At 45.7% G+C, this 24,526-nt stretch overlaps 2 protein-coding genes across 5 annotated transcripts in view; one reads left to right on the top strand and one right to left on the bottom strand.

Annotated features, from left to right (window-relative positions):
* The window catches only part of IFT140 (intraflagellar transport 140), a 67,527-nt gene extending 62,391 nt beyond the window's left edge, over window positions 1-5,136 (top strand). For all 3 annotated transcript variants that reach the window (XM_071815082.1, XM_065850541.2, XM_071815081.1), the window contains exons 21-30: window positions 320-415; window positions 648-780; window positions 870-1,013; window positions 1,379-1,507; window positions 1,725-1,907; window positions 2,606-2,812; window positions 2,994-3,206; window positions 3,289-3,455; window positions 3,794-3,935; window positions 4,666-5,136. In XM_071815082.1, the coding sequence (XP_071671183.1) occupies window positions 320-415; window positions 648-780; window positions 870-1,013; window positions 1,379-1,507; window positions 1,725-1,907; window positions 2,606-2,812; window positions 2,994-3,206; window positions 3,289-3,455; window positions 3,794-3,935; window positions 4,666-4,869 (1,618 nt within the window). In that variant the 3' untranslated portion in view covers window positions 4,870-5,136. The remainder of the gene's footprint in view (window positions 1-319; window positions 416-647; window positions 781-869; window positions 1,014-1,378; window positions 1,508-1,724; window positions 1,908-2,605; window positions 2,813-2,993; window positions 3,207-3,288; window positions 3,456-3,793; window positions 3,936-4,665) is intronic.
* Window positions 4,969-23,489, bottom strand: TELO2 (telomere maintenance 2). 2 transcript variants are annotated; one of them, XM_065850543.2, is made up of 20 exons: window positions 23,182-23,489; window positions 22,462-22,739; window positions 21,472-21,540; window positions 20,706-20,853; window positions 20,227-20,329; window positions 19,386-19,454; window positions 18,266-18,407; window positions 16,861-16,997; window positions 16,001-16,089; window positions 14,865-14,975; window positions 14,214-14,299; window positions 13,838-13,929; window positions 13,015-13,131; window positions 12,773-12,844; window positions 12,059-12,229; window positions 11,262-11,353; window positions 10,337-10,436; window positions 9,875-9,939; window positions 9,152-9,267; window positions 4,969-6,064 (listed from the first exon to the last, which is right to left on the bottom strand). In XM_065850543.2, the coding sequence occupies exons 1-20, from the start codon at window positions 23,472-23,474 to the stop codon at window positions 5,961-5,963; spliced, it is 2,454 nt and encodes an 817-aa protein (XP_065706615.2). In that variant the 5' UTR covers window positions 23,475-23,489; the 3' UTR covers window positions 4,969-5,960. The 2 variants fall into 2 exon arrangements, with proteins under 2 accessions (XP_065706615.2, XP_065706616.2); XM_065850544.2 differs by having other exon boundaries at window positions 14,865-14,972.
* Between the last annotated feature and the right edge of the window lie 1,037 nt (window positions 23,490-24,526).

The following is a 24,526-nucleotide window of genomic DNA, read 5'->3' as shown; positions in this document are numbered from 1 at the left end:
GTTGCACAGGGATGTACTTGATGTTTGAGGAGCTTTCTGGGACATTTCTTTGACTATCACTGGCACTTTTAAAGTATTTACTGTCCTGTGATCACATTGCTTCCCCCGTTCCAGGTGCCCTGCAGGACCAGGGAACTTCTTATTTTTGATGGTGCTGACAGAGTTGAACTGGTCTTGCAGTGAACTTAATAATACAAACAAAGCAGTGTTACCAGTGTTGTCGGTCTATAGCTGTCAAACAACGTTAAATGGATTTTTACACAGGACATGAGCTAATAAGAGGGTAGTAATTTCACATCTAATGTATTGTTCTCTACAGCTATGAGAAGTCTGACACGCACAGGTTCGAGGTACCCCGAATGCTCTCTGAGGACTTACAAGCCCTGGAGAACTACGTCAACAAGATGAAAGACAAGTCAGTGCTACGCTTGCTCCTTCTCCCTACACCTCGCTCAAGAACTGACGCATTAAATATCTAGGCTGACCTTGCTTATAGTGCAGATCTTTGAACATTACACTTGAGTTGGGGGCAAAGCCTTGTCTGCATTCTAAAAAATATATCTAGTCTTGAGTTCAAGACCTCCAGGAGTGAAAAATGCAGTCTCTGTCAATTCTTGTTACTGCCATTAATGCTGTTACTTTTCTAGGAGCTTGTGGAAATGGTGGGCCCAGTATCTGGAGAGCCAATCAGACATGGAATCTGCACTGAAGTACTATGCACTTGCTCAGGATTATTTTTCCCTCGTCCGTGTCCACTGCTTTCAGGGCAACATTCAGAAGGTGAGGCAGCCTGATCCCATCTGCTTCCAGAGTTCTCATTCCTGGGGTGAGTATGGGCACAACATAAAGATATATGATTTCCTTTCCAGGCGGCTGAAATAGCAAATGAAACGGGGAATTGGGCAGCGTCGTATCACCTGGCCCGCCAGTATGAGAGTCAGAATGACATCAAGCAGGCCGTACATTTCTACACCAGGGCCCAGGCATTCAACAATGCCATCCGCTTGTGCAAGGTACGTGAAGAGGTACATTTATATCCTAAAATTGTACAAGTTGTTCATGCCCATTCTTTCTTGTGAGATACTGCTTGCTCGTATACAGCCCACTGTGGAGATGCTCCTGCTTTCTGCCTACATCCTCTATAAAAGATACATTGATAAAGGCTTGGTTGTATTTTCTTGTATATCTCAACAGAAAACTGCCTGAAAAAAATTATTGTTGTCGCAGCTCAGAGTTCTTTGGGTTGGTGTGGGTTTTTACACAGAAGAGGGTTGATGGGTGACTGTGTGACACTGTATGAAGCTGTAGGCTTGCAAGAAGAGAGAGCTATGAAATGTGTTTGCCACATACCGAGAGCCGAATCTTTGCTTTCGAATAGGAGAACAATTTAGATGATCAGCTGATGAACCTGGCTCTTCTGAGCTCTCCGGAAGACATGATCGAGGCAGCCTGCTATTACGAGGAAAAGGGAGAGCAGATGGACAGAGCTGTCATGTTATACCACAAGGTAAGTGTCTTTTTAGTAAAAAATACCAAACTTTAAACTGAAGTGATTCCTACAGCAGAGGAACATTAAATCAACTGTAGCTTTTACTATATGTACAGTTTATTAATCGTTTTCTTCATGGTAGTTAATCCACTTTGTTAATCCACTCTGAGCTGTTCTGTAAACTGATTCTGCAGTGCTTACTCTAGCCTTTAAAGACTGATTCTTAATTTTGCAGGCAGGGCATTTCTCCAAAGCACTGGAGCTAGCCTTTGCCACTCAGCAGTTTGGGGCCCTGCAGCTGATTGCTGAAGACCTGGATGAGAAATCAGACCCAGCTCTGCTAGCTCGCTGCTCGGATTTTTTTATTGAACATTCTCAGTATGAGAAGGCAATGGAGTTGCTGCTAACAGCTAAAAAGGTAAATTCTGGCTTCTCTGGTCCCTCCAGGCACAGGCAGAGGGAGCTGTCCATATTGTCATACCCCAAATTTAGTAAGGGGCATCATCTCTCACCGAAACTTTTATCCACCTCTGCCTCACCCTCATTATTGTGCTGGGAACTTGGCCTTACCCAAAAGCTGGGTACCAACGCAGAGCTCCCATATCTTACTTTCTTCCATGTTTTGCAAGGGTACAGTAGCCCTTTTCTGGGCTAAAAGCTATTGTATGTCCTACTCATAATTTGTTCCTATATGAGATGTAGCAAAGTATTTAACAAAATCTTTCAAATGCCTTTATTTATTTTATTTGTATTTGCTGAAAACCTTAATATAATCAACCATGCCTAATAAATCTGACTTGTATATCTCGGAGAATGTTGTGTTCAAAGAGATTAAATGGATGAATCTTTGGTGCCACACTAGCGTCCTCTTGAGAAAATGGGAGAAATAGTGGTGTCCATGGAAGAATGAACGTGTTATTAGCAAACAAAGTGAGACAGTGTGAACTTGAACAGGAGCCAGTGTTGGGATGCTGAACTACACCATGTTCTAGACAGAGCATCCACAGCTCGGAGCATTTGTGCCTTCGTATAGCCCATTTCTATAGGTCACACCACAAGCAATGTGATGTATCGCTGTAGTGTTTGCAACATCTCACTGCTTTCTCTCTCCGTTAGTACCATGAAGCTCTGCAGCTTTGCCTGAAGCAGAACCTGACCATCACAGAGGAGATGGCTGAGAAGATGACGGTCGCCAAGGACTCCAAGGAGCTCTCTGAGGAGTCCCGGAGGGAGCTGCTGGAGCAAATCGCTGACTGCTGCATGAGACAAGGGAATTACCACCTGGCAACCAAGAAATACACACAAGCAGGAAACAAGTTAAAGGTCAGTCTGAATCCTAAGATTTCTTAAAACAAGAGTATTTTCAGAAGTAAATCTTGGAACAATCTTTGTACGGTAGACTATCCACACAAGGCTTCCCAGGCATCTTAGCACAGACTGTAGTTTTGTATTCACAATTATATTTCCCCTCCTTTTTCCCCCGTGTCCCCCTCTCCACTGCCAGGCTATGAGGGCACTGCTGAAATCTGGAGATACCGAGAAAATTGTCTTCTTTGCGGGAGTTTCCAGACAGAAAGAGATTTATATCATGGCAGCCAACTACCTACAATCGCTGGACTGGCGTAAGGACTCCGAGATTATGAAGAACATCATAAGCTTCTATACTAAAGGAAGAGCCCTGGACCTGCTGGCGGGTTTCTATGACGCATGTGCTCAGGTACATCCCCCTCTGTGACTGCTTGAAGGCTTCTGATTGTCAGCTCTGGAGCAAGACATTGATCTTCCTTCTTCTTTTGCAGGTAGAAATTGATGAGTATCACAACTATGAGAAAGCGCAGGGAGCACTGGCAGAAGCGTATAAGTGCCTTTCCAAAGCAAAGCCTAGAAACCCTCAGGAACAGGAAAGCAAACTGGCACGTTTGCAAAGCAAGATGACCCTGATTAGGCGATTCATCCATGCTCGGAGGTGAGCTGCAGTATTCAGAGCATGTAAACTAATGACAGAAATATTATACAAGAAGCAAAGTTTTACTAGTACGGTTTAATAAATAATTTGCAGACTCAATTCTAAATGCTGTTGTTGCATTTTTCTAGCAGGGAAACCATTATGAGATTTTTAAAAGTGCTGTTGACATCAAAAAGGTACCCTGAAATATAAGCAAGTGTATTGACTGAGGAAACCGTAGCTCTATCAAAAGGCAATTATGAAACATAATACAGTAAAAATACCTTCCCTGTTCCTCACATGAGAAGCTGAACACTCTCCTCCCGATTGTCAACAGTTTCCTTTTGCTCTTTTACCAGAGTTTACTCTGAAGATCCCAAAGAAGCGGTCAGACAGTGCGAGCTGCTCCTCGCTGAACAAGATCTTGACAATGCCATCCGTCACGGCGATGTCTGGGGATTTCTGATTGAACATTATGTACAAACGCAGGAATTCCATACGGTAAGTTAATTCTTCCAGTCTACAGAGCCTGTATTCGATATACACCAGTGCAGCTTGGTATAGTGTGGTTCTCTTATATAGGAAGAGATTCTACAGCAGAGACACAGCTGAACTGTTCAGCAGGGTGTGGTAGACATATTAATGTATTTTTCATTTTGTGAGACTGAAGAGAAAAAGCAAGTTCACAGGACACGGAGCATAAATAGTGGTGGATTCTTAAACATTCCCAGTTACCAGATGAGAACAGAGGGGTCAGTCTGGGTGCACGTCTCAGCAATTACACTGAACTTCATTTGCCACCTGGCCAAAGAAGAAAAGAAAATTGTAAAGTTGCAGTTGAGGAAATGGTGAATCACAGCTGCAGAGCAGAAGTGCCACACACCCCAGTGGCTGGACTAAGCCGTAACCTGAGCCAATGATGAAACACAAGGACGCAGAGTGTGTGTTTCTCCAGCTCTGCTGATTAACCTTATTTTTAACATGTTTGACAGTGCTTCAGCTGTCAGAATGTAAAACCAGCCTTGGAGCCCCCTTACTTTTTAAACTGAAAAAGGCAGAATTGACACAAGGCCCTATGAAAGGTCATCACATTAGCAAAGGCTGCAACTCCTGGCCAAGCGTTAGCAGCCTGCAGCACGGGGCTCTTGGCGGGACCTCAGCCGTCAGGCACAGCGGATGCTTTTCACTGGTTTGCTGGTGACTCCCCATAACAGAAATCTCTGTGCTTCAGGCTTACCGGTGTCTGGAAGAGATGCAGAAAAGAATTCCAGCTGCAAACCTGAGCTACTACGTGCCGCAGCAGACCATCGAGGCAGTTCACCGAGGAGCTGGCGTTCCCCTCAGCCGAACCCTGGTTCCGGAGCAAATTCACCACAGCGGTGCAGAGAACAAGGAGGTGCAAGAAGAAGTGGCTGATGAAGTGGAGGACCTTTGACAGCTTACACTCACCAAACACAAAGCTGACTTCAATACAAGGTCATTTATTCTATTCTGTCCTCATTAGGGGTCAATCAACACACTGCTGCAATGAGGCTTTTTGGTTATTACCAAGAAATTTATTTTTTCTGCTTGACTACAAGCAACAGTACTGAAGATAATGTATTATGTGAAACACTACATACAAAAATTCACATGTATATCCTGTTATAAAGGTGGTTTTAGTATTTTAATAAATTTGAGGGGGAAAAACACCCAACAAGAACTGCATATTGTAACTTCAGGGATTTTGCTCACCTTAAGTCTGACCCTGCCTCACAACAGTGTATTTATGAAGTCACTCTCATACCTTTCATACCAACCAGCGTTTCTGCTTAGGGTGATTTTATTTTTTTTTCCTATTTTGTGAACTGCTTCAAAACGAGGTGAACAGGAAGTTTTAAAATTGTATGCTTTCAGGGAAGAAGTGGGGGGTAGATTTTAAGGCTGATTTTGAGATTGTACAAAAAGTATTTCTGCTTCGTCCCCTCCTGACTGCAGCACAGCTCTAGCTCAGTGAGGTTTGTCACATCTTCAGAACGTCAGTGTAGCTGTTCTGTTCTTAAATCTCATCAGTGGTGTCATTCCCTACCCCATGCCCCTCCTTTCCAACAGCAGCCCAAGAACTATTCCACCAAACGCTGACACGGGCACGTCCTAGAGGCAGCCCTGGGAGGTAAGTGGCCCTCTCCAGCCCTCCTGTTTTTCTGACAAGAAGTCTGCTGTGAGATCTTCCCTGTATTTTTAGCAGAGCGCTCAAGTCTGCCAAGGTTATAAATAGCCGGGGGTGGGGGCTGGGGAGGTGTGGGGAGGACAGCAGCGCTCGCCTACCTTCCTGCATCTGTACACCCCGTACCGGATAGCCATAGCTCACTCAATTGGCCACCACTACAAAGTCCAGATGTCAAGTCAGGTTCGCTGGCTCACAGCTCTGCGCCCTCCCCGCTGCTTCCTCTTCTCCAGCCAGGTGACCGCTGAGGAGGCCCCAGCGGTGCCGACACATCCAGCTGGCAAGAGCGTGAGGTAAAGGTCATTTCTGTCACCCTTCAGCTAGGACGGGACAGGTTCGAGTTTCTTTTTCAGGTTCTCCATTAGTAGCAAGTTCTGCAGGGCCAGCCTCCTGCAGTCCCCGTCTGGATCTTTCTCCACCACATCTGTAAAAGAAGCAGCCACTGTTAATTGGGAAATGGGAGAAACACTTCTCTGCTGTTTCACTGGCCATCACAGAATGGCACTAAAAGCAACAGCAAGTGCAGCTGAGCCTGGGCTGGACATCTGCACTTGCAGGAATTACATTAGACCAGAAGGCAAAGACGTGCAAACTTGATCATCTCAAGCTGAATGAGTTTAGCTGAGCCCTGACTATCGCATGTGGTGACGCTCAGTTCATTCTTGCAGCAGAAACAAATAGCTGGGTTGAAACACAACACAAACCCTGACCTTGCATTCCGTGGGATAACCTCTGTGCCAGAATTCTTACTTGTGCCCTTGAGCTATACATCACCTTTCTACAGCTGATGTACTAGCACGAATGCAGTTTGCAATCAGAAATCCACTTACTCAAAAGCCCAAAGTCTCCATTCAGCCAATTCCTGTAATCTAAACAGAGTCTGCAGTGACACTGCCCTTCAAATGGGGGACAGAAAGAGGCAGACCCCCAAGCTTCACCACATTCTCCATTCTGAGGTCTTATAATAAACTAGTAGTTCTTTCACACTTTATGCAGCATGTAACAGAGAGCATGAAGCTGCTTCTGGCAGCTGTTATTTCAGGGGCCCTTAATGGGCCTGCAAAGTAGAAACCAGGATGCACGCAGGATGTCTGAGCAGGGGAGCCTGGAAGAGCAGCGGGTCCGCGTGAGGATATCCTGTACGCACAAGCAGTGTGCTCCGAGCCCGGCGCTGTCAGCCCAAACACATGACTCACTCCGATGGAGCGGGGCTATTTATAACCCCAGGGAGAGCTTCAGTGTGGTGTTTCCACAGAAAGCAAAAAGGGGAGGCTACAAGACAAAGCAGTACAAGCTCAAAAGGTAAGAGACTGATGTCTGCGCCGTTTCTAAGTGCCATGAGCATGGACCTTGAACTCCTGCTACTGAAAGGGAGACACAGGGCACCAGAGCATCACCCATGTCCTCACATGCAACAAACTTACCTACAACACAGCTCTGCCGCACTTGCAAGGGGTGGGGAATTCCCTCAAAGGCAGCTGCTGAGGAATCAAAGGAACTGTTTCCTAGAAATGTTGAGGTGTTCCCTCGCTCCCCTGGGAAGGACTGGACTACTCCATAGTAGGTCCAGCACGGCATTAATGGCAATGATGGACAAGTACAAGGTGGATCCAGCTTCTCTATCCAGCTGAAATGTCCCAAAGCATCCACTAAGTGGACAGGACTGTGACAGTGACTGAAGTAGTTTCCTACACCACACTGCAAACACTTTCTAATGGGGAACAGTTCTAGTTACAGCCCAAAGGCTGAAGGGCTGGAACAGTCAGTCATATTCACATGATGAACTGCAGGAATCCGTGTGGGCTGTGATTTAATAACAGACTGGAGCAGATCTGTAGATTTCTACTAAATACTTCATTTTCTAGCCCACTGTTCCTCATCATGCTTTCACCATCACAAGAGAAATGTAGATGCTTTAAGCTGAAACCCGAAGTGGTAACTTCTGGCCATCAGGCACAGTAGCAGGCAGTGTGCATGTGGGACAGCTTGTCATTTTTCCCAGCTACAGCAGCAGATCTAATGCATGACACCTCTTGCAAATCTTGTCTAGAAGAGTCACAAAGCAACAGCAAGTCCACTAGCTCAAAACCACAATTCAGTCACAAAAGTTGGCCTGTAGGGACTGACTTCACCCGCTGGAGCAGCAGGGAGGAGCCTGGTGCTCCCTGTGAGAGCTGCTTCGCCAACAATCTTACAACTAACAGCAAAGGCACAGTACAAGGAGCTGTTGTTCTTTCAGCAAGCAGCTCTACAAGGATGCACAAGTTTTAAATTGCACTTAAATGACATCTGACCAGATATGGAGTTGACTTGTACTCTTTAAGGTTTCTGACAGGCTTCTAGAATAACTTCCCCTTCTGCACTACACACACAACCGGGATCTTATCCTGCTCTCATTGCCACCAGGCTCTACCATGCATTTTTCATGCAAAACCACTACGTGTAAAGAGATGGCCATTACACTACCTACAGGCATTAAAAGATGCTACTAGCTCTGTCATCATCCTCCTTCCAAAAATAACCGATTAAAAGCAGATTACGCAGACCCTCATGCTGAAAATACATTTATAACATTCCTGGAAAGGCTTTACTTGGCAATAGCAGTGTTAACTGCAGAGACCAGCAGATTCCTCAGAGCACACCATGTCATGGGAAAAGTAAAGCTTTGGCCCCACAAGGCAGCTCTCTTCCTTTTAAAGGGCACAGAGCTCCACAGCCTGCGAGGATCAGAGGCTGCTGTGTCACTGGTGCTTCCTGCCTGCTCCCCATGGGAAGCCAACTCGCCAAGAGTGAGAACGGGGAAGGAACCAACCCGGGGATCGCATGGGGTCCACTCAGAACACGGAAGAGGCTTCAGAGCTACCAAGCACACAGCATTATTTGCTCTGGTGCTTCCAGCACCCTGCGATACCTGAGCACCAACTGGTGCACAAACAGCTGGTGTTGATGTAAGGTGCGTTGGGTGCACCATGTGAAGGTGTTTGCCATCTTTATAAGTTGCTCTGTCCACCAGCAGCAGGAAGTTAGGAGATGTGGTCATGCTCGTCTTCCTCCTAGTTTTAGCACTCAGGAAACCCATCTTCTGCACACATGGTGTAAACAGGCCATACAAGATTTTGCTGCTGCTGCGAGTCAAAGGCACTGCCCAGATGAGATACACAATCTGACAAAACTTCCTGCAGCTTCATGTGGTTGGGTGCTTAGACAGAGAAACTGGGGACACACTACATTTTGGGGTTTATTTTGGTTGGCTTGTAAGGTGAGGACAGTCACACTTGGAAATGCCATATGCGGCTCTCAGCTTATGCTTTAGTTGCCTCAGTAATACATCTATACAGCAGTGTGCTCTGGTATTTGCCCAAAACTTACAAGTAAGCAATAAATATGTTTAGCATGCAAATCTCTGGTGCACAACACCAGGACATTACTGTTATCATCACAATTAAAGAGAAGCTGCACAAAGACTGCACCCCTAACCAGAAAACCATTGGTGTGCACCACCATATCTTACCTCCCAGCCAGGACTGAGCCTCCAGAAGCTCTTCTGTCATGTCTTCCAGAAGGTGCTGTGCAGGGACACTGAGGAGCAGGGAGGAGACACAGGACAAGAGACCCTGGCGCACATACCTGTTGGAGAAAGAATTAACTGGGTAGAGCCTGCAGCTTCATGCTCTATCTTGATTTCTTCAAATGTCTGTAATTGTGATGGCTTTTGCCATATTCCCAGTGACTAGGAGAGTAATGGTGCACCAGCTGGCAGGGTGCTCACAGACACAGCCCCTACCGTGCTGTGGGGCAGGCAGTCCAGCACAATTCAGAGTCCTGGACAAGCCTGAGATCCAAACAGAAATTGGATGTTTACAGTACTTTGGCTACATCTCTTAATTTCTTTCCAGGGTTGAATGCTGGAATTGAGTCTAAAGTTTTCTGAGCTCCCTGACTAAGTATAGATAAAACTATCACATGGATAGTTGACTAAATTTGTCATGTTTCTCTAGGTAATGACTGTATCTCCACACTAGAAGACACTAGCCAAGCTCCTATGTTGGTTTGACATTAAAGCAATGCCTTCGTTACCTATTCTCGCAATACTCAGTCACAGGAACACGAGGCTGGACGAGAGCATAGAGTTAATGGACAAAGTCATTAACATCCTTGGGCAGGCGCTAGTCTTGGACACAGACAAATCAGAGCTCACAGCTGATCTTTAAAACCAAAAACAACTACAACTCACGAGTCCGTGTGGAAACGCAGAGCCCAAACAAACTCCAGCAGTGCCTTTCCCATCGCAGTAACTGCCTGCAAAACAGAATTATGACAGAAACACTAAATACCTCGACATTCACACCACCCTACAGAACTGGACCTTGAGACAGATACACTGTTGTGAACATCAAGGTTACAATTAACTTTATTTTGCAGATGATGAAACTTAAGCAGTAAAGTGAAATGATGTGCCCAGCCTCCCACAGAAATGGAGGAAGCAGGAAAAGATTGTGCAGGGGCGTCTGAATCCCATGTCTCCTTTCTGACCATTTTTTCTCAGCCCTTTTCATAACTCGTTAGCACACGTGACTCAAACTTGCTGCCAGTCTAAGTGTAGCAGGCCCCAGAGCACAGCGGTGGTGCAGAAAACACCTCGGAGCTCTCGGGCTGGAAGTCTCCTGCTCCCATCAGCTCCCGCAGCCTTTCTTACCACAGTGTTGACAGCCAGGTACATCAGGACTGCTAACGTGTGGACCAGTCTTCCAAGGACAAAGTGATCTTCCCCCAGGAGATCAAATGTTGTCAAAGGCCTGCAAGTGTAAGATACACAGTTGTGTAGCAGTGAGAAAGCTGATCAGCGCATCTTTGGAACAGTTGTGTGGTTATGCAGGGCGAGCTGTTCCCCACAAGCCTGAATCCATATGGCAACAATCATTATATGGTTATTTCCAGTTTAACACAGGCTGTTTGCTCCCAGACCACTAACATCCTCTACTCTAACAGCAGGTCTCGCTTATTCTACCAACAGGCTTTCCCTAGAAAGAAGTGCCTGCAAACAATGGCACCACTGCCGTACTAGAAACAAACCATTACAACCAGTATTAGAACAATCTTGATTCTCATGGAATCAATTACTCAGCCTCTCTTAGGTAAGCAAAGAATTAATTGACAACAAACTGTGTCCTGTGTCCCATAACGTGGCCACAAGGACCAGTCCAGGTGACAGGCCCAAACCTGAGAGAGGGTTAACTTCTTAACAGAGTTAATTTCAGTTCAAGGCTGCACTCTGAGTTCTATGGTTCTCTGTGGACCTCCCCAGGTGGAGGGTCAGCCAAGACCACTGGTTTGGTACTGCCAAAATCATCTGCCTGCGCACCTGATGACAGGTTATTCTTCTTAATGTATCTCCACTTCCGCATGGTCTGACACACTTCTGCCCAAAAATGCTTCACAGGAGTTGTCCAGAGACCACAAATCCCTCTTGTCTACACTTTATGTAGGAGCCAGGCAGCAGTGTGGTGTCACGAGACTCCCACACAGCTCTGGGCTTCAGCCTGCTGCTCTGGGGCAAGCAGAACAAGCAGAGGTTCACGCTGGCAGCTGCCATGCCCACACCCCGAGGGGCTCACGCTCACCTGTCGAAGTGCTGAATCAACGGGAAAAAGAAGTGCCCAGCAACAGAACTGAACTGATTTGGGCTGGAAGCCAGCTCCCCTTGAGACGGACCCTGTCCAAGAGAAAAATGAAGACTAGACACAAGACACATCATCTGAATCTTGCACTTCACTGGACACTGTCAAGACCACAGGTGCCCTGCACCAATCCCACTGTCAGCCACTGCTTGCTTGTATGCCTATGGCTACTAGTTTCCAGGCTGGAAGGCTCACTTCTCACTTCAGATCCTCTCACACATCTAAATATTTCAGCACAAGATAGCTCAGTGCTGCTGGGTTAGATATAAGAAACAAGAACATGCAAGGGATAAAGGAGTTTTGGAAAGTGAGTTCTCCAGGACAAACCAGAGGGGAGTTCTGGGAACTGTGAAACTGGCATCAGTTCATCTCCCTGAAAAGCAGGGAGGCTGAGACAGTCCAGTCCAGGGACAGCTGGTCGGATGGAGGAGGCTCTGGGATCCGGAGGTGCAGTAACAGCTCCCTGCAGCGGCCAGACAAGCTCAGAACAAGCACAGAACAGCAACAACTACCCCTCAATGCAAAGCAAGGAAATCTAGGTTTATTTTCCACTCCCTGCCAGCGGAGGACACGGGAGTTGGCACTCTGCACCAAAGATTCAGCTAAATATGAAGATAAATTTATGTTTTAAGTTACACAATCTTTCCTTTGGATTGGGTATTTTTCTCTTTCTGGACAGAACTACGACAACCCCTGTTTTTGCTGGATTTGACATGAGTTTGTTTCTGCCCCAGCCTCACCGTAGCAAATCTCCGAGTCTTGCTTTTGATCCTCTCATCAACAATTCTCCTCCAGTCCTTGGAGCTGTCACTTCCAGGAAGAAGCTGGATACAAGGTTTTTGGGCACCAGAATGCTTGGTCTTCTCATGGGATTTGGGATAGGACAGTTCTCGAGCTGCCAAAACCAATACCTAGATGAAAGAGGGAGGTTCTGTTAAAAAGGGCTAATCCCTCTACTAGGAGACAACAACAGAGTTATCTGCACCCAAACTGACAGGAACAGCAAATCAGAAACACACGACAGGTTCAGAATGAAGAACAGCAACAACCAATTGGCTCTGAGGTACCGACCAAGCACCTGGTCACTTATCCCAGAGACAGAACAGCAGCTCCTTCTTCAGACACAGTAAGTGAAATGGTGTAGAAGGAGGCAGAGGCAGATCACTGCCTTTCAGAAAGTGGAGATATAAGACTGATGACATGTTAGGGAACAGTGGCTTCTCCTAATCAAATGTCCTTCGTAAGTTTTGCAGTCTGTAGGGAGGGATGGCTGTATAACTGGAGTGTAGCAGGGCTACAAACAAGAGGGGAATGCCAGGCACAAATGCTAATAGAAGACATTCCCATGCCTCTGCCTGCTCCTATGAGGAATAAAAGGTAACACCGTTACATGTCAGGGAAACAGCAGCGGTACAACAAAGACACAAGGAAAGTGAGAAGTGAAGAGCACTTACATCGAGAATGTCCATGCGCTGCCGAAGACTGTAGTTCAGAGAGTAGAACTGGGAGGTCAAGTACTTTGCTACCTGTACAGAAAAATCAATGTGCAATGAACACAGACCCAGGCTGGAAACAGCCTTCCCATCAATCTAAAACTCTCCATTCCAGGAGAAGTTCTGCTTCCTGTCAGGTTAACAAGAAGCCTCCAAGAGCAGAGAAGAGACATATTGTGCCAATAGGGGAAAGAAGAACTCACAGGTATTGGATCTGTTGTTAAAACAGCTACTTGAGCTCTCTGACGGAGCTCCACAAAGCCTTCAATGCAGGTCTTCTCCTCCAGATGCAATAGTATTTTTGCCAGCTCCACGCTAACCTGCTCAAAAAAATGAAAAAAAAGGAATCAAATCCCCGCAGGTGTTTTCTTTCTCACAGGATTTACACAACTGTTCTAATGTTTAAGCAAAGACAATGAGGGTATGAAATACAGGCAACGTGTCTGTTACTTAGGAGGGAGAGAAAACACATTAAGCTAAATGCTATCAAGACAGACTTCTCAAAACACTGAACAACCCCCTGTGCCGATTTCTCTGTCCACACTCACTTTGGCATCATGATATAGGAGGAATTGTCCCTGTAACTAATAAGGGGCACAGTACCACCCCTAAAGCCCATCCAGCTCAGTAACAGGTCTGATGAACAGCAGCAGGTTGCACATTGTTTACCAGACTACACCCCTGCAATTGGTCTGTGGAATTCGTGGTTGCTCTGTAAACTGCATTTCAACTGTTGATTTCTGCCTGGCAGAAAGCACGGCACTTCCTTGTGTTTCTGGCAAGCTTGACTCGCAATGCATTTCATCTTCAGTGCTGGAGATGCTAAATGCCATACTGCTGCCAGCACCTTTGCCTGCTTCTTTGTTTCTTTGTGCTCTGCAGCCCCACCTCCAAACCAACTATTTCCTTCTATTTCCCTTCCCTTAGCCTGGCCTCCTGCTCCAGTGGCACGTTTAGTCTCCTCACAAGGGCAAAGGCACAATCCTGTATTACAGCCCACTGGTAACTTAGCTCACACTACTTCACCTCTCTTGTTGCTGCTGGATTCTTTCGAACCAAGCTCTCAAGGGCCTTGACTGTAGCTTCCCATTTGTCCATGTCCTCAGATCCTGTCAGGACTGAATGCAATCAAAAGACAAACAACAGCTGTTCACAAAATGGTTGTGCTTGGTTATACACCCCCAACTTTCTTCTGCCACTAGTTTGTCCTGTTATAGGCAGATATCACCCAGCACACAACTGGCATCAAGAACTAAACTGAAATTACTCAGAAACACTTGAGGTCAGATTACTGAAATCCTACAGCTTCTTTAAATTAGCTCTGAAAAAAATAAACCTACATCAAGATCGCCTACCCAAAATCAGTAAGAAACATATAAACACTCAGCCTCAAATCTCCTACCTTCAATACAGTCTCGGATATACACAGGAGCCTTAGTCTTTAGTTCTCTATCTTCTGACATGTCGTAAGGGATGAGATCATCATCGCTGTGCAAGAAATAAAGGCAGGAGTTACTCTGTGCGGTACAGATGTTCTTCCTCTCCCCAGCCATCCACACAAAAGTGAAAAAAACAGCACATAGATTATTGTAACATCTTCACCCTTGCACTGTCCAGAAGTGCTGTTGCAGCCTGGCCTGAAAGGGCTCCTGAGGAACTGCTACAAATTACTCTGCAGCTCAGTGCGAGAGCGGTTTTGTGACCAGGAGCCAGGTGACCGAGAGACCAGAAGCTGATTATTGGGATTTCTTTATATATTGGTAAAGTGACAAAACAAGACAGGTCCACTGTTAAAATGGGGACGTATATCCATAAGTAAAAGAAAATTAGATAAGTCAAATGGAGTAAATGCTTTCATTAGATCACTGACTAAAGTACTTGCATGCAATTTCCTACACAAAGTCCTACTCTGCTGCGTGCCACTCAGCTGAATGAGGTCAGAAAGCACAAGATTTGCCAAGAAATGCAGCTACCGGTAGCTCCCTTCTCCTGACATCTGCTCTTAAGAACCTGCCATTTGTTTTCCATTTCCTACCAGTTTCTTGCCTCATACCTGTCAAGCTCAGCATCCGATTCCTCGTCTGGTGTTACAGGGGCCGCTGTATGTGATTTCTTGTCACTTTCCAATACCAAGGGCAGCGCAGCACCTGCTTTCTCATTCCTGCTGTGAGCAACAACAAGGATTAAAACCAATAAAGCAACGGTCCTTACCCACTAGCAATAAACTACCCAGACCATGAACCCTTGCTGCCTAAGCAGAACAGCAGGTAATTATTTCTGCTGCAGTTTCCCACCAAGCTTGGCCTACACAAGGACAAAGTCCTGGGAAGAGAATGGGGCGAGGGCAGAAGAGACGCAGAATCTCTTAACAGAAAAGCAATGGGTAACAAAACTTGAGCTGGCTAATTTGCTGTGTTTCCCCACACTAACTTGCACCTAGGACTGCTGAGTAAAGACTCATCTGTGATAACTAGACCACACTGGCCTGTCCCATGTTTGAAGATGTGAACAAAACCAGACAAATGGGGAAGAAACATCTTTCATGATTAATAGTGGGATGAATTCAATAACAGATAATTTATTTGTGCCCTTTTACCTATTTCTGTGGATGCTGGAATTGTCCTTTCATCTCTCAGCTTCTCAAATGCTGTCTCAAACAGCTGTCTATACTGACTGTGCCCATAAAATGGGAGCAATAAACCTGTATTTCACTGGAGTGCTGGACAGCTTCATTTGCTAATAATATTAAATGCTTCCTTCATCTGCTGATAAAATTAAGTGCTTCAAAGAACCTCAGCAGATGCTACAGAAGTCAAGAGCACCACAGAACCAGCCTTTAGACTGACAAGTGTGCTGGATTTTTGTCATGGACTAATGGGCTGCGGGTATATGGCCCAAATGCCAGATTTCCCCAATGTGAAAAGGCCCGTTTGATTCTATCCAGGGTCACAAAAGACCCTGGGAGCAAGGTTTTACCACGTGCACCTATCGAACAAGCAATTTAATACATACTGCCATTTGAATTATGAATTTAACATAACTACGCTGCATTTTAAGAGTAAAGTCCATTATAATGCTTAAGAACATATAAACCACTTGAATACTGTATACAGTTCTAGTGTGTAACTCAAAAAAAGCACAGAGAAGGGCAAAAAGATGGCATGGAGATGAACAGTAGCAATATCTTACTCATCATCTGGAAGGCTGGGGACAACACAGAATGGTGGACTCTGCACCAGAAGGGACTTCAGTTCTCTTGCTTCATCATCTTCCTCGTACTAGACATTCAGAATAACAGTTACTCAACTCTATTTGATAGCAAATCTGCCCAGCATTCAACATCTGACCCTTCTGCTGTGTGCAAGAGACTGAATCACGAGCAGATGAACACACACAAATCCATGATTCATGTGTTTCAATTGCTGTGTTGCCAGCAGTAATGTAAATGCTGTAAAGTGACCTGCACCATATGTAATCTTTGTCCCTATATTTAATAGTAGCATCTGATCCAACCTTGCCTGAATGTTATTTACCATCTTTAAAACATCTAATAAATGGCAATGTGACATGAGGGATGATGCAGTTTATAAGAATCAATGTGATTTAATCATATAATTCTTACAATCTTTACTGGAAACAGCAGAGCATAATCCTCATGTCAGCCTGGAAAATTTTAACTCAGAGCAGCTCTTCCCACCATGTCAGGGACTGAATGTTCACAGTGGTTTAGGTTAGAAATTCCATCTCAGCTTCCATGGGCCAGATTCTGATTCCTTTGTGCAATACGATAATCCTCTAGTAGTCCTTTATTATCACCAGTTTACCCTCAACTTTGTCAGCAGGTTACACTTAAGGTCACTCTCAGCCAGCTGGCTAATTTCTGTACAATTGTTTTTTTATAAACAGATGTCCTCTCTGAAAGCATTGCTGTCTCTCCTTATGTCCCAACAAGTGTTAGAACTTGCTATAATGCCCTGGATCATCTGGTTTAAAGCTTTTGTTTCCTGTAAGCCCTGTAAACTAGACATAAATTTCATTATAACCTTCACCTGAAACTTCAGGACAGGCCCATCAGTGTTTATTTTTGAACTAATGCTCTCTGCCACGATCATTCCCAGACGCCGTATTTGTGGCAGGCTGCTGTCCAAGTGGCATTTCACACCCTCCATCATGCTCGTGAGAAGCTCTGAAACAAACCAAACCATCAGTGCATGAAATAATGACAGAGACAAATATCCATCTTTATGCTGGTTCCCTGAGAGGGCATCTTTAGCCATTCACCACTCAATAATGGGTATAAAAACTGGAAGGGCTCATGCAACTGTGACTCCTCTTTCTGCAGTGGTAGTATTGCTCCTCAGAACCAACAAAACCACACTTTTGCATGGAGTACTAAGCCAACAAAACATTACAATATATTCTAAATTTGGAATATTTCAGTTTTCACAGAAACAAAAAAGTAAAGTCAAGTAAATCTTATGTGGCTTTGAAGAGCTCTAAAAACAAGTTGAAGTGAAACGTCATGTTTTGAAAAAGCTACAAATTCTGACCAGGAAAACAGTCATGGAGGGAGAAATTTCCCTCAGCACCCAGGCAAGCTGGAAGGGGCAGGTAACACTGGTATTTCTCAGCCCAGAGAATGACGGCTGCCAGCTTCACCAGGCAGGTTTACTGCGTTAGACTGACCTCCTTCAGCTCAAAAAAGCTTATCTTGGCAACGGCTGTCACATAAAAGAGAGATTATAAAACTACAGTACTGTTAGTAAATAACAGGTGACTGATTCACCTAAACAAGTAATTCTATAATAGAATGAAATTGATGGACAGGTCTTGTCAGTTAACCTTCTTGCCCCTCAAAGCCACACACACACAGGAGTAACTCTAGACATTGGAGAGAATATATTTTTAATTGCAACAGAAAGAGAAATTTTAGACCAGGACCCCACTGTATGAATGCAAAATAGGATGTCCTTGCCAGTAACTCGCTATCCCTACTCATCTAGTACTGAGGGGAGCAGAATGACGCAGAGGAACTCGTATTGCATAGTCAGAGTCCAACCAAACAGCTGTTTATCCTTGGTGTACTTGCCCCTGACCCCTCTGGAGCCTCATTCGTGCTCCAACTGTGAGCCTAGAAATTGCAAATCACACCATTCCTCTAACCAGTCCCAGAAGCAATCCTGGTTTTCTGGTGACAAAACTTAAGGGCTCCCAAACCACTGTTCAGGTAAGAACCTTAGTTCAAAGACATGCTTCTCCAATTTTATAATTTAAAGCTATGCACTTGGAATTGTACCATACCAGTGCTAAAGAAAAAGAGGATCCCAGGAGGCTACGCCGTTTGCCAAGATGAGATGGAAAAATTTTGTCCATAGATCAAAACAAGATGTTTTTCTACTCACAGTATGACCTCCTGTTAAACAGATTTATCTCCCACTTCTCCCACCACCTCACCTTGTCTGCAGCTCTCGATTTCGGGCTCCTTCAGGTGGGAGAGGCAGATGAGGATGGCCTTGCTAATATACTGCTGCTGCTCCGGCGGAGAGTGTTTCACAGCGCTGCTGCTGCCCCAGGTCTCCAACAGTTCTTGCAGCACCTGAATCAGAGAACTCAAGTTGGTTTGAAATGGATCTTTTCTTTTTGAAATGTACTTTCATACAGCATGTTGTATACTCTGATGGCCCTTTGGTCTCCATGCTTCCCAGTGCACTCTCCCTACAAATGAAGCTAACTTTGTATTTCAGGGCCCAAAACTACTGTGTTTGACCAGCTGAGAACTCCACACCACCTTTGTTTAATATACTGCTAAATATATTTTTTTTATTTAAAAGTGATAAATATGTTTATTTCTCATAAATATTATATACAAAGCAATACATATTATTGTCAAAAAGCCATATGCTATTATATGGTTTTATAGATTTGGGGTCATATTGTATACAGCTGCCAATACTTCCAGACAATTTTAGAGCATGTAACCAGTGCAAAAAAAACAAAACACAAACAAACAAAACCAAAAGAACCACTCCACAAAACCAACCAACCAACCAACCAAACCCAACAACATGACAAAGCAGTAGATATTTCCAGATATACAAATTCCCTCGAAGTTCCATCACACTGCTGGCTTGCACAAGGAAAATATCTGCATCCCCACTGAGGAGAAGGTAGATGAGAGAGATTCCAAAGCATCAACCACTTAGCACACAGACAGTTTTCAGCCAACGTCATCACTTGCTGCCATCTGCCCAGCCACACAAACAGGGGACGACAGAGGAAGCTGAGAGGGATGGAGGACACAGGACATCTGTTGGAATCTAAGCCTCATTAATTTTACTACTTGGAAGACAATTTAGCAATCAAATATGAAAAACTAATGCAAGCAGCACCAAAGTCTTTGATTTGTATATCATCATTTACCTGTGATATGCTAGGGCTTCCCTCACTCTCAGAAACCTTAACAAAAGTGTCCCAGAGAAGTACCAAAACTGCGCACCCCACAGACACACACACACACACACAGAGTAGCATTTTTTTGATCAGGTATGTCACCAACAGTGTTATTTAACTGTACCTTGATCAATAAGGGACGCCGGAGGCCATCCAGGGCCAGGTAGCCAAGGAGGTTCTGCAGTACTGCAGTCTGCAATGAAAACCGTGAGTTCTGCTTTAAAACTGCGCACAAAGTGGTCACCCAATGACAAGAGGGTATTTTTACTATGATAAGTTTTTTATTTTGACAACATTCAGAGACACAAAATTAAGCAAATTTTAAAAAACCCAACCAAACACACAAGCATTTGCTGATGAAATACATGGAAAACCAGGACAGGAATACAGTACAGTATTTTTATCATCAAAACCAGATCAGCACAGTCTCAGGCAAACACGGAACACAAAGAGAACATCCCTCACAGGACCACCACAAGCCACAGAACACTTCCTAACACCTTGTGACAAACTTAAGTGCACAGGGAAAAAAAAAAATCCCCAGTCCTTGTCTCATCTCTTCAATCTAATTCTTAACCCTGAGGGTGGGTCATGGCTTCGTCAGCCTCTTCTCTCAGATTCTAAATTAACTAGATGTCTCCAGCTCCCCAGAACACTGAAATTTTGTGCAAATAATCACTTGATCCCAGAAAAAAAGAGTACAGTAATTCTGCTAATTGCCATCAACCCCGAGAGAGCACATGAATGCCATTATTTCAAAGCAACAATTTACCACTCCCTGTTCATCACGTTCAGTTAAGGGGGTGTAAGTGAAAAGCTGCACAGCTCAGGTACGTGTGGAGAGACTTAAGGCTGATTTCAGAATACAGAGTTAAATCTTGCAAAGACCTGGAGTTCAGCTAAAAAGCACACTGGCACTTGGAAAAGAGGAGCTCCTACACCACCATTCAACGCAGAGTCCTTACCGTGTGGCAATACTGCAAGAGCAGCAGCTTCTGTGTCACCACAAACTGAGCTTTCTTGTTTTTCACAACCAGGTTCCCCAGCAACCTAGACAAGACATCTGCCCTAGCAAGACAGGTCAACAGCAAAATATTAGAACCTGTGAAATTACTGTCATGCTGCTACTAATCATAGGAAATCCTGCGAGCAGGTATTTGTAACAAAGTCTCGGAAACAACTCTAAACTTTAGGAATGAGTCAGTAATTGCAAAGAATGTTTTCATTTTTTTCACTGCATGCCACAACACAGATCTCTAAGGAATGGTGCAGGTTCTGCCTGAGAGGAAACAACCAGCTACTCGATCCCTAGAGTCTCTCAGGAAACGGCACTGTAAGCAACTGCCTATGCACACATCAGCATCTTTCAGAAACCAATTCCGCAAGTATTTGTGAAAAACCTCCAGCCTTTCCTCTGGATCAGAGAGGAAAGCAGAGCTCTTACCCGGGGGTTCTCTGCACAAAGCCAAGGACCACGGCTTCCATCCAGCGGTCTGGCACACATTCAACCAGTCGCCAGCATATTCTTTGCCAGATACAGTCTGACTTGGTGAGATCCATTAGGCGGGGTACCAAAACACCCAGAATTTCTTCTGAAGTTGAAGAGAAAACAGGTAAATACACCAGAACTGGTGCAATCGTACTCAAGGTCAGCCTGCAAATTTCAAGATCCTTATAAGATGAAGAAATACAATGTACACCTTGCAGTTCTTAATTGTTCCTGTGGCAAGAACTAAGGAACTTGCAAGTATTTCTCATCACAGTAAACAGCTAGAAAATCTCTCCTTCCCCAGCCCTGTAACTACTTCCGAATTCAGTGGCTTCGAGGTTCTAAGTGAAGCCAGACTGAAGGTGACACACATGCAAGGGCAGTGATTTATACTGATATTTACAAGGCACTTTCAGGCCACTGGATGAAAAGTACTAGAAGAATATTTAATAGCTATGCCTCAAATGGCAGGATGAGCAGGCTAATAACCTCATCAGTTTTTGAGAGAACAGATCACATTCACATGAGGTGACAGAGAAGCATGAATATCTGTTGGATACATAGTTGAGTAGCCTCAGCAGCGAGCAGCTCACAAAACCCCCAAAGAATTAACTCAGTCTCCCACTCCCTCTGTTGATCATCATCATCACAGTCATCCTTCCATACTAATACAGTAAAACCAACTTTCCCTGGCCCCAAAATGGTATTGTAAAACACTCACTTTGTCTCCCATGAACACACACCTTCCCCAGGACATGAGAAACAAAAGAGATTGAGCAATCCAAGCCACCTGGGATAAAACAGACATAAGCTTAACAAGAGCATCACCAGCATCCTCCAAACAGCCTTCAGAAGGAGCAGCATACACTTCCACAAGTACCAAAGCCTGAAAACACAGATTAACTTTTTCTCTTCCAGCACCATCACTTCCTCCCTCCACCACATGCCTTCAGGCACAAAACAGCACCCAGCATTATTTATATACAGTGAGAGTCAAGAGACTGAAGTAGCTCAGTCCCACTTTAATACAATGGTAATAAAGCCACTGGTGCATTCAGTACCATTTAAATCTTCCATACAATTACTTCAGCACAGACCAAGTGACCACAATTCAGCTCTGCCAACAGAAGACGCTATTTAACAGCTTCCAGTGGGATTTCAAAATCATAGAACCATTTCAGTTGGAAGACACCATCAGGATCAAGTCCAACCATAACCTAACCTAACTCTAGCACTAAACCATGTCCATAAGAACCTTGTCTGAACACCTTTTAAACCCCTCCAGGGATGGTGACTCCACCACGGCCCTGGGCAGCCTGTTCCAGTACCTGGCAACCCTTTCCATGAAGAATTTTTTTCCTAATATCCAATCTAAACCTCCCCTAGTGCAACTCAAGGCCATTTCCTCTTGTCCTATCACTTGTTACTTGGGAGAAGAGACCAACAGCCTCCATATTACAACCTCCGTTCAGGTAGTTGTAGGGAGTGAGGTCTCCCCTCAGCCTCCTTTTCTCAATGCTACTAAAATGCTTCAGGCATCTTTCTCATTCCTGGTATCCTATGCTTTTAAACACAACAAATTTCAGCATGAGGACTGAACGTGAGGCTCTGCAATGCCCATAATCTGTATTTTAAGCACCAGCCAAGGTGGTGCGTGGACAAAACGCTTCCTCAGAAGAGCCGTCTCAATAGCACAGTCCTGAAATCTTACCTCTTAGAGAATCAGAGATTTTCTGCAGCACCTGGATGATCGCACCACCCAAGAGAGGAAAGTAGTTCTGTGGGAAGAACACTGGTGGGTTTTTCCCCTGGAGTTTGTTGCTCACATGATCAGGCAAACACACGACCTTATTGAGCAGGGCCTCCTGCAGCTCGGGTGAGCCAGCCTGTGCCTGCTGCTGACACACATCCCACATCAGAGCAGAGAGCCGCCCCTCCTGCAGGAACTGCTCCAGCACCTCGGCAGCCTCGCTCGGATGAAAGCTGGGACTGGAAAAAAGTAACTGCAATAAGCCCCTGCCGCTTTTCACTGGTAATAAGAGATGTGCACGCTATTGTGCTTCTGTTGAGCTCTCATCGCTATAACACCGCTACTCAATCACATAGAATTTTAACCAAAATCAAAGCAGTTTTAATTTATTTGTATCTCTACAGTTTCCTCAGCTCAAAAGGTTGCGGATATTCAACAGGTGCACCTGAAGAGACTCGCGACCTCTCTGGGGGCCCTCGGCGCTACGGAACCACGGGGGCAGCGCGGGGCTCCCCGTGATCCCACCCACCCGCACAGCCACGGGGCACCCCCGTCCCCGCGCTCCCAGACGAGCTCTGAGGAGAACGAGCCCCTGCCAGCTCTCCGGGCCGCCGCGCCGGGTGACACCCGCCCCCGCCCTCCTCCCACCGGGGAGCAGCCCCGGAGCCCGGCCGGACTGACCCCGGGGACGCGAGGGCTTCCAGCAGCACGCAGAGCCCGAGGCCGGGTGGCCCCTCCAGGAAGCAGCGCTGCCACTCGCCCTCGGGCCGCGCCGCGCGGGGCGCCCGGGCCAGGCTGCGCAGGAGGGCGCCGAAGAGCGTTCGTTCCCTCTCGCCGAGGGCGACCGAGCCCCCTGCGGCCGCCAGAGCTGTCCGCAGCGCGCTCAGCGCCGCCGCGGCCCCCGCCGCACCCCGCTCCAGCGCCGCCACGGCCTCCCGGAGGGCGGGCTCCAGCCCCGCCGCCGCCGCCGCCATGGCGCTGAGGGGAGCGGAGCCGGACCCACTTCCGCCCGCCCGCAACGGCAGCCAATCAGCGGCGCCTACAAGCGTGACGTTCTAGAAAAGCACCGCCCACGCCAGTCTTAAAGAGACAGGTGCCCTCAGCGGGATGTGGGGGTTACAAACCACCCCGGGGCCACTTGAGCACCCGGAAAATGGGTCGTGTCGGGCAGAAACAACTCCCATTATGTACGTGCAGTGAGATAAAGCACTGGGGCACTCCTTCCGTGCTCCCAACACTCCTGCCACGTGGGAAAAAGATCCTCTTTGCAGCTACCAGTCACGGCTGACAGCCTGGTGCACCCACTGCTCCTTGGTACCTGGAACATTGCCAGAGCAGGATGGAACAAACTACACAATCTAAAGAGTTCTGAGCACAGACAAGTGCACCTGAAATTACTTCATCCTAAGTATGGCCAGAGTGGAAATGTACTGACTGAAGTCAAGGATCTCATGACCCTGCAGCGATCCCAGAGTGAGACCCCTGAGCTCTCCTGGATCACAGCATCTCCTCTGAGCTGGGACATCCTTCAGAGGCATCTTGCAACAAACAGATATCGCATAACTGTGGGTAAGGACAGATTTCTCAAGTCTCAACAAATTGCGCCCTGAGAAATGCAAATGCAGTAAGGCAAGTAATTTATTTAACTCGAGAGGGAAATTCTGGCCATAGGTACATACATACACACAAAGCTATAGGTTAGTGTGTGCAAATCTATTCAAATATTCATGAAGTAATGCACACAAGTATTTGTGTGTTTACAAATCTGTATGTAGGTTTTTAATCATATACCTATGTGTGTCTATATGTGATTTAACCCCTCTTTTGCAAGTACAGTGTGACCCTTGACATCATCAAATCTGCAATTAAGTCACTGTTACAATCACAACAAATCCACTGAATTGCTTTAAATCATTTTGCTAACCAGGATTTAGTGTTATTAGAAGTAATACATGGAACTTGTGACCTACCTTAATAAATCCTAAATTGCTGCTAAATCAAAACAGTATTAACATGGCATTCTGTG

This window comes from Patagioenas fasciata, chromosome 15 (assembly GCF_037038585.1).
Source record: "Patagioenas fasciata isolate bPatFas1 chromosome 15, bPatFas1.hap1, whole genome shotgun sequence".
Classification (NCBI taxonomy): Eukaryota; Metazoa; Chordata; class Aves; order Columbiformes; family Columbidae; genus Patagioenas; species Patagioenas fasciata.
Note: the sequence above shows the minus strand (reverse complement) of the source record. Positions and strands in the feature narration are given on the sequence as shown.

Coding starts and splice junctions, on each gene's coding strand:
- TELO2 (XM_065850543.2), bottom strand. CDS start 23,474: ATGGCGGCGGCGGCGGCGGGGCTGGAGCCCGCCCTCCGGGAGGCCGTG. Junction 19,455..20,226: donor TCTTGCAGTATTGCCACACG/GTAAGGACTCTG, acceptor TTTTCATTGCAG/ACTGCAGTACTGCAGAACCT. Junction 12,230..12,772: donor AGCGCATGGACATTCTCGAT/GTAAGTGCTCTT, acceptor TCTTTCATCTAG/GTATTGGTTTTGGCAGCTCG.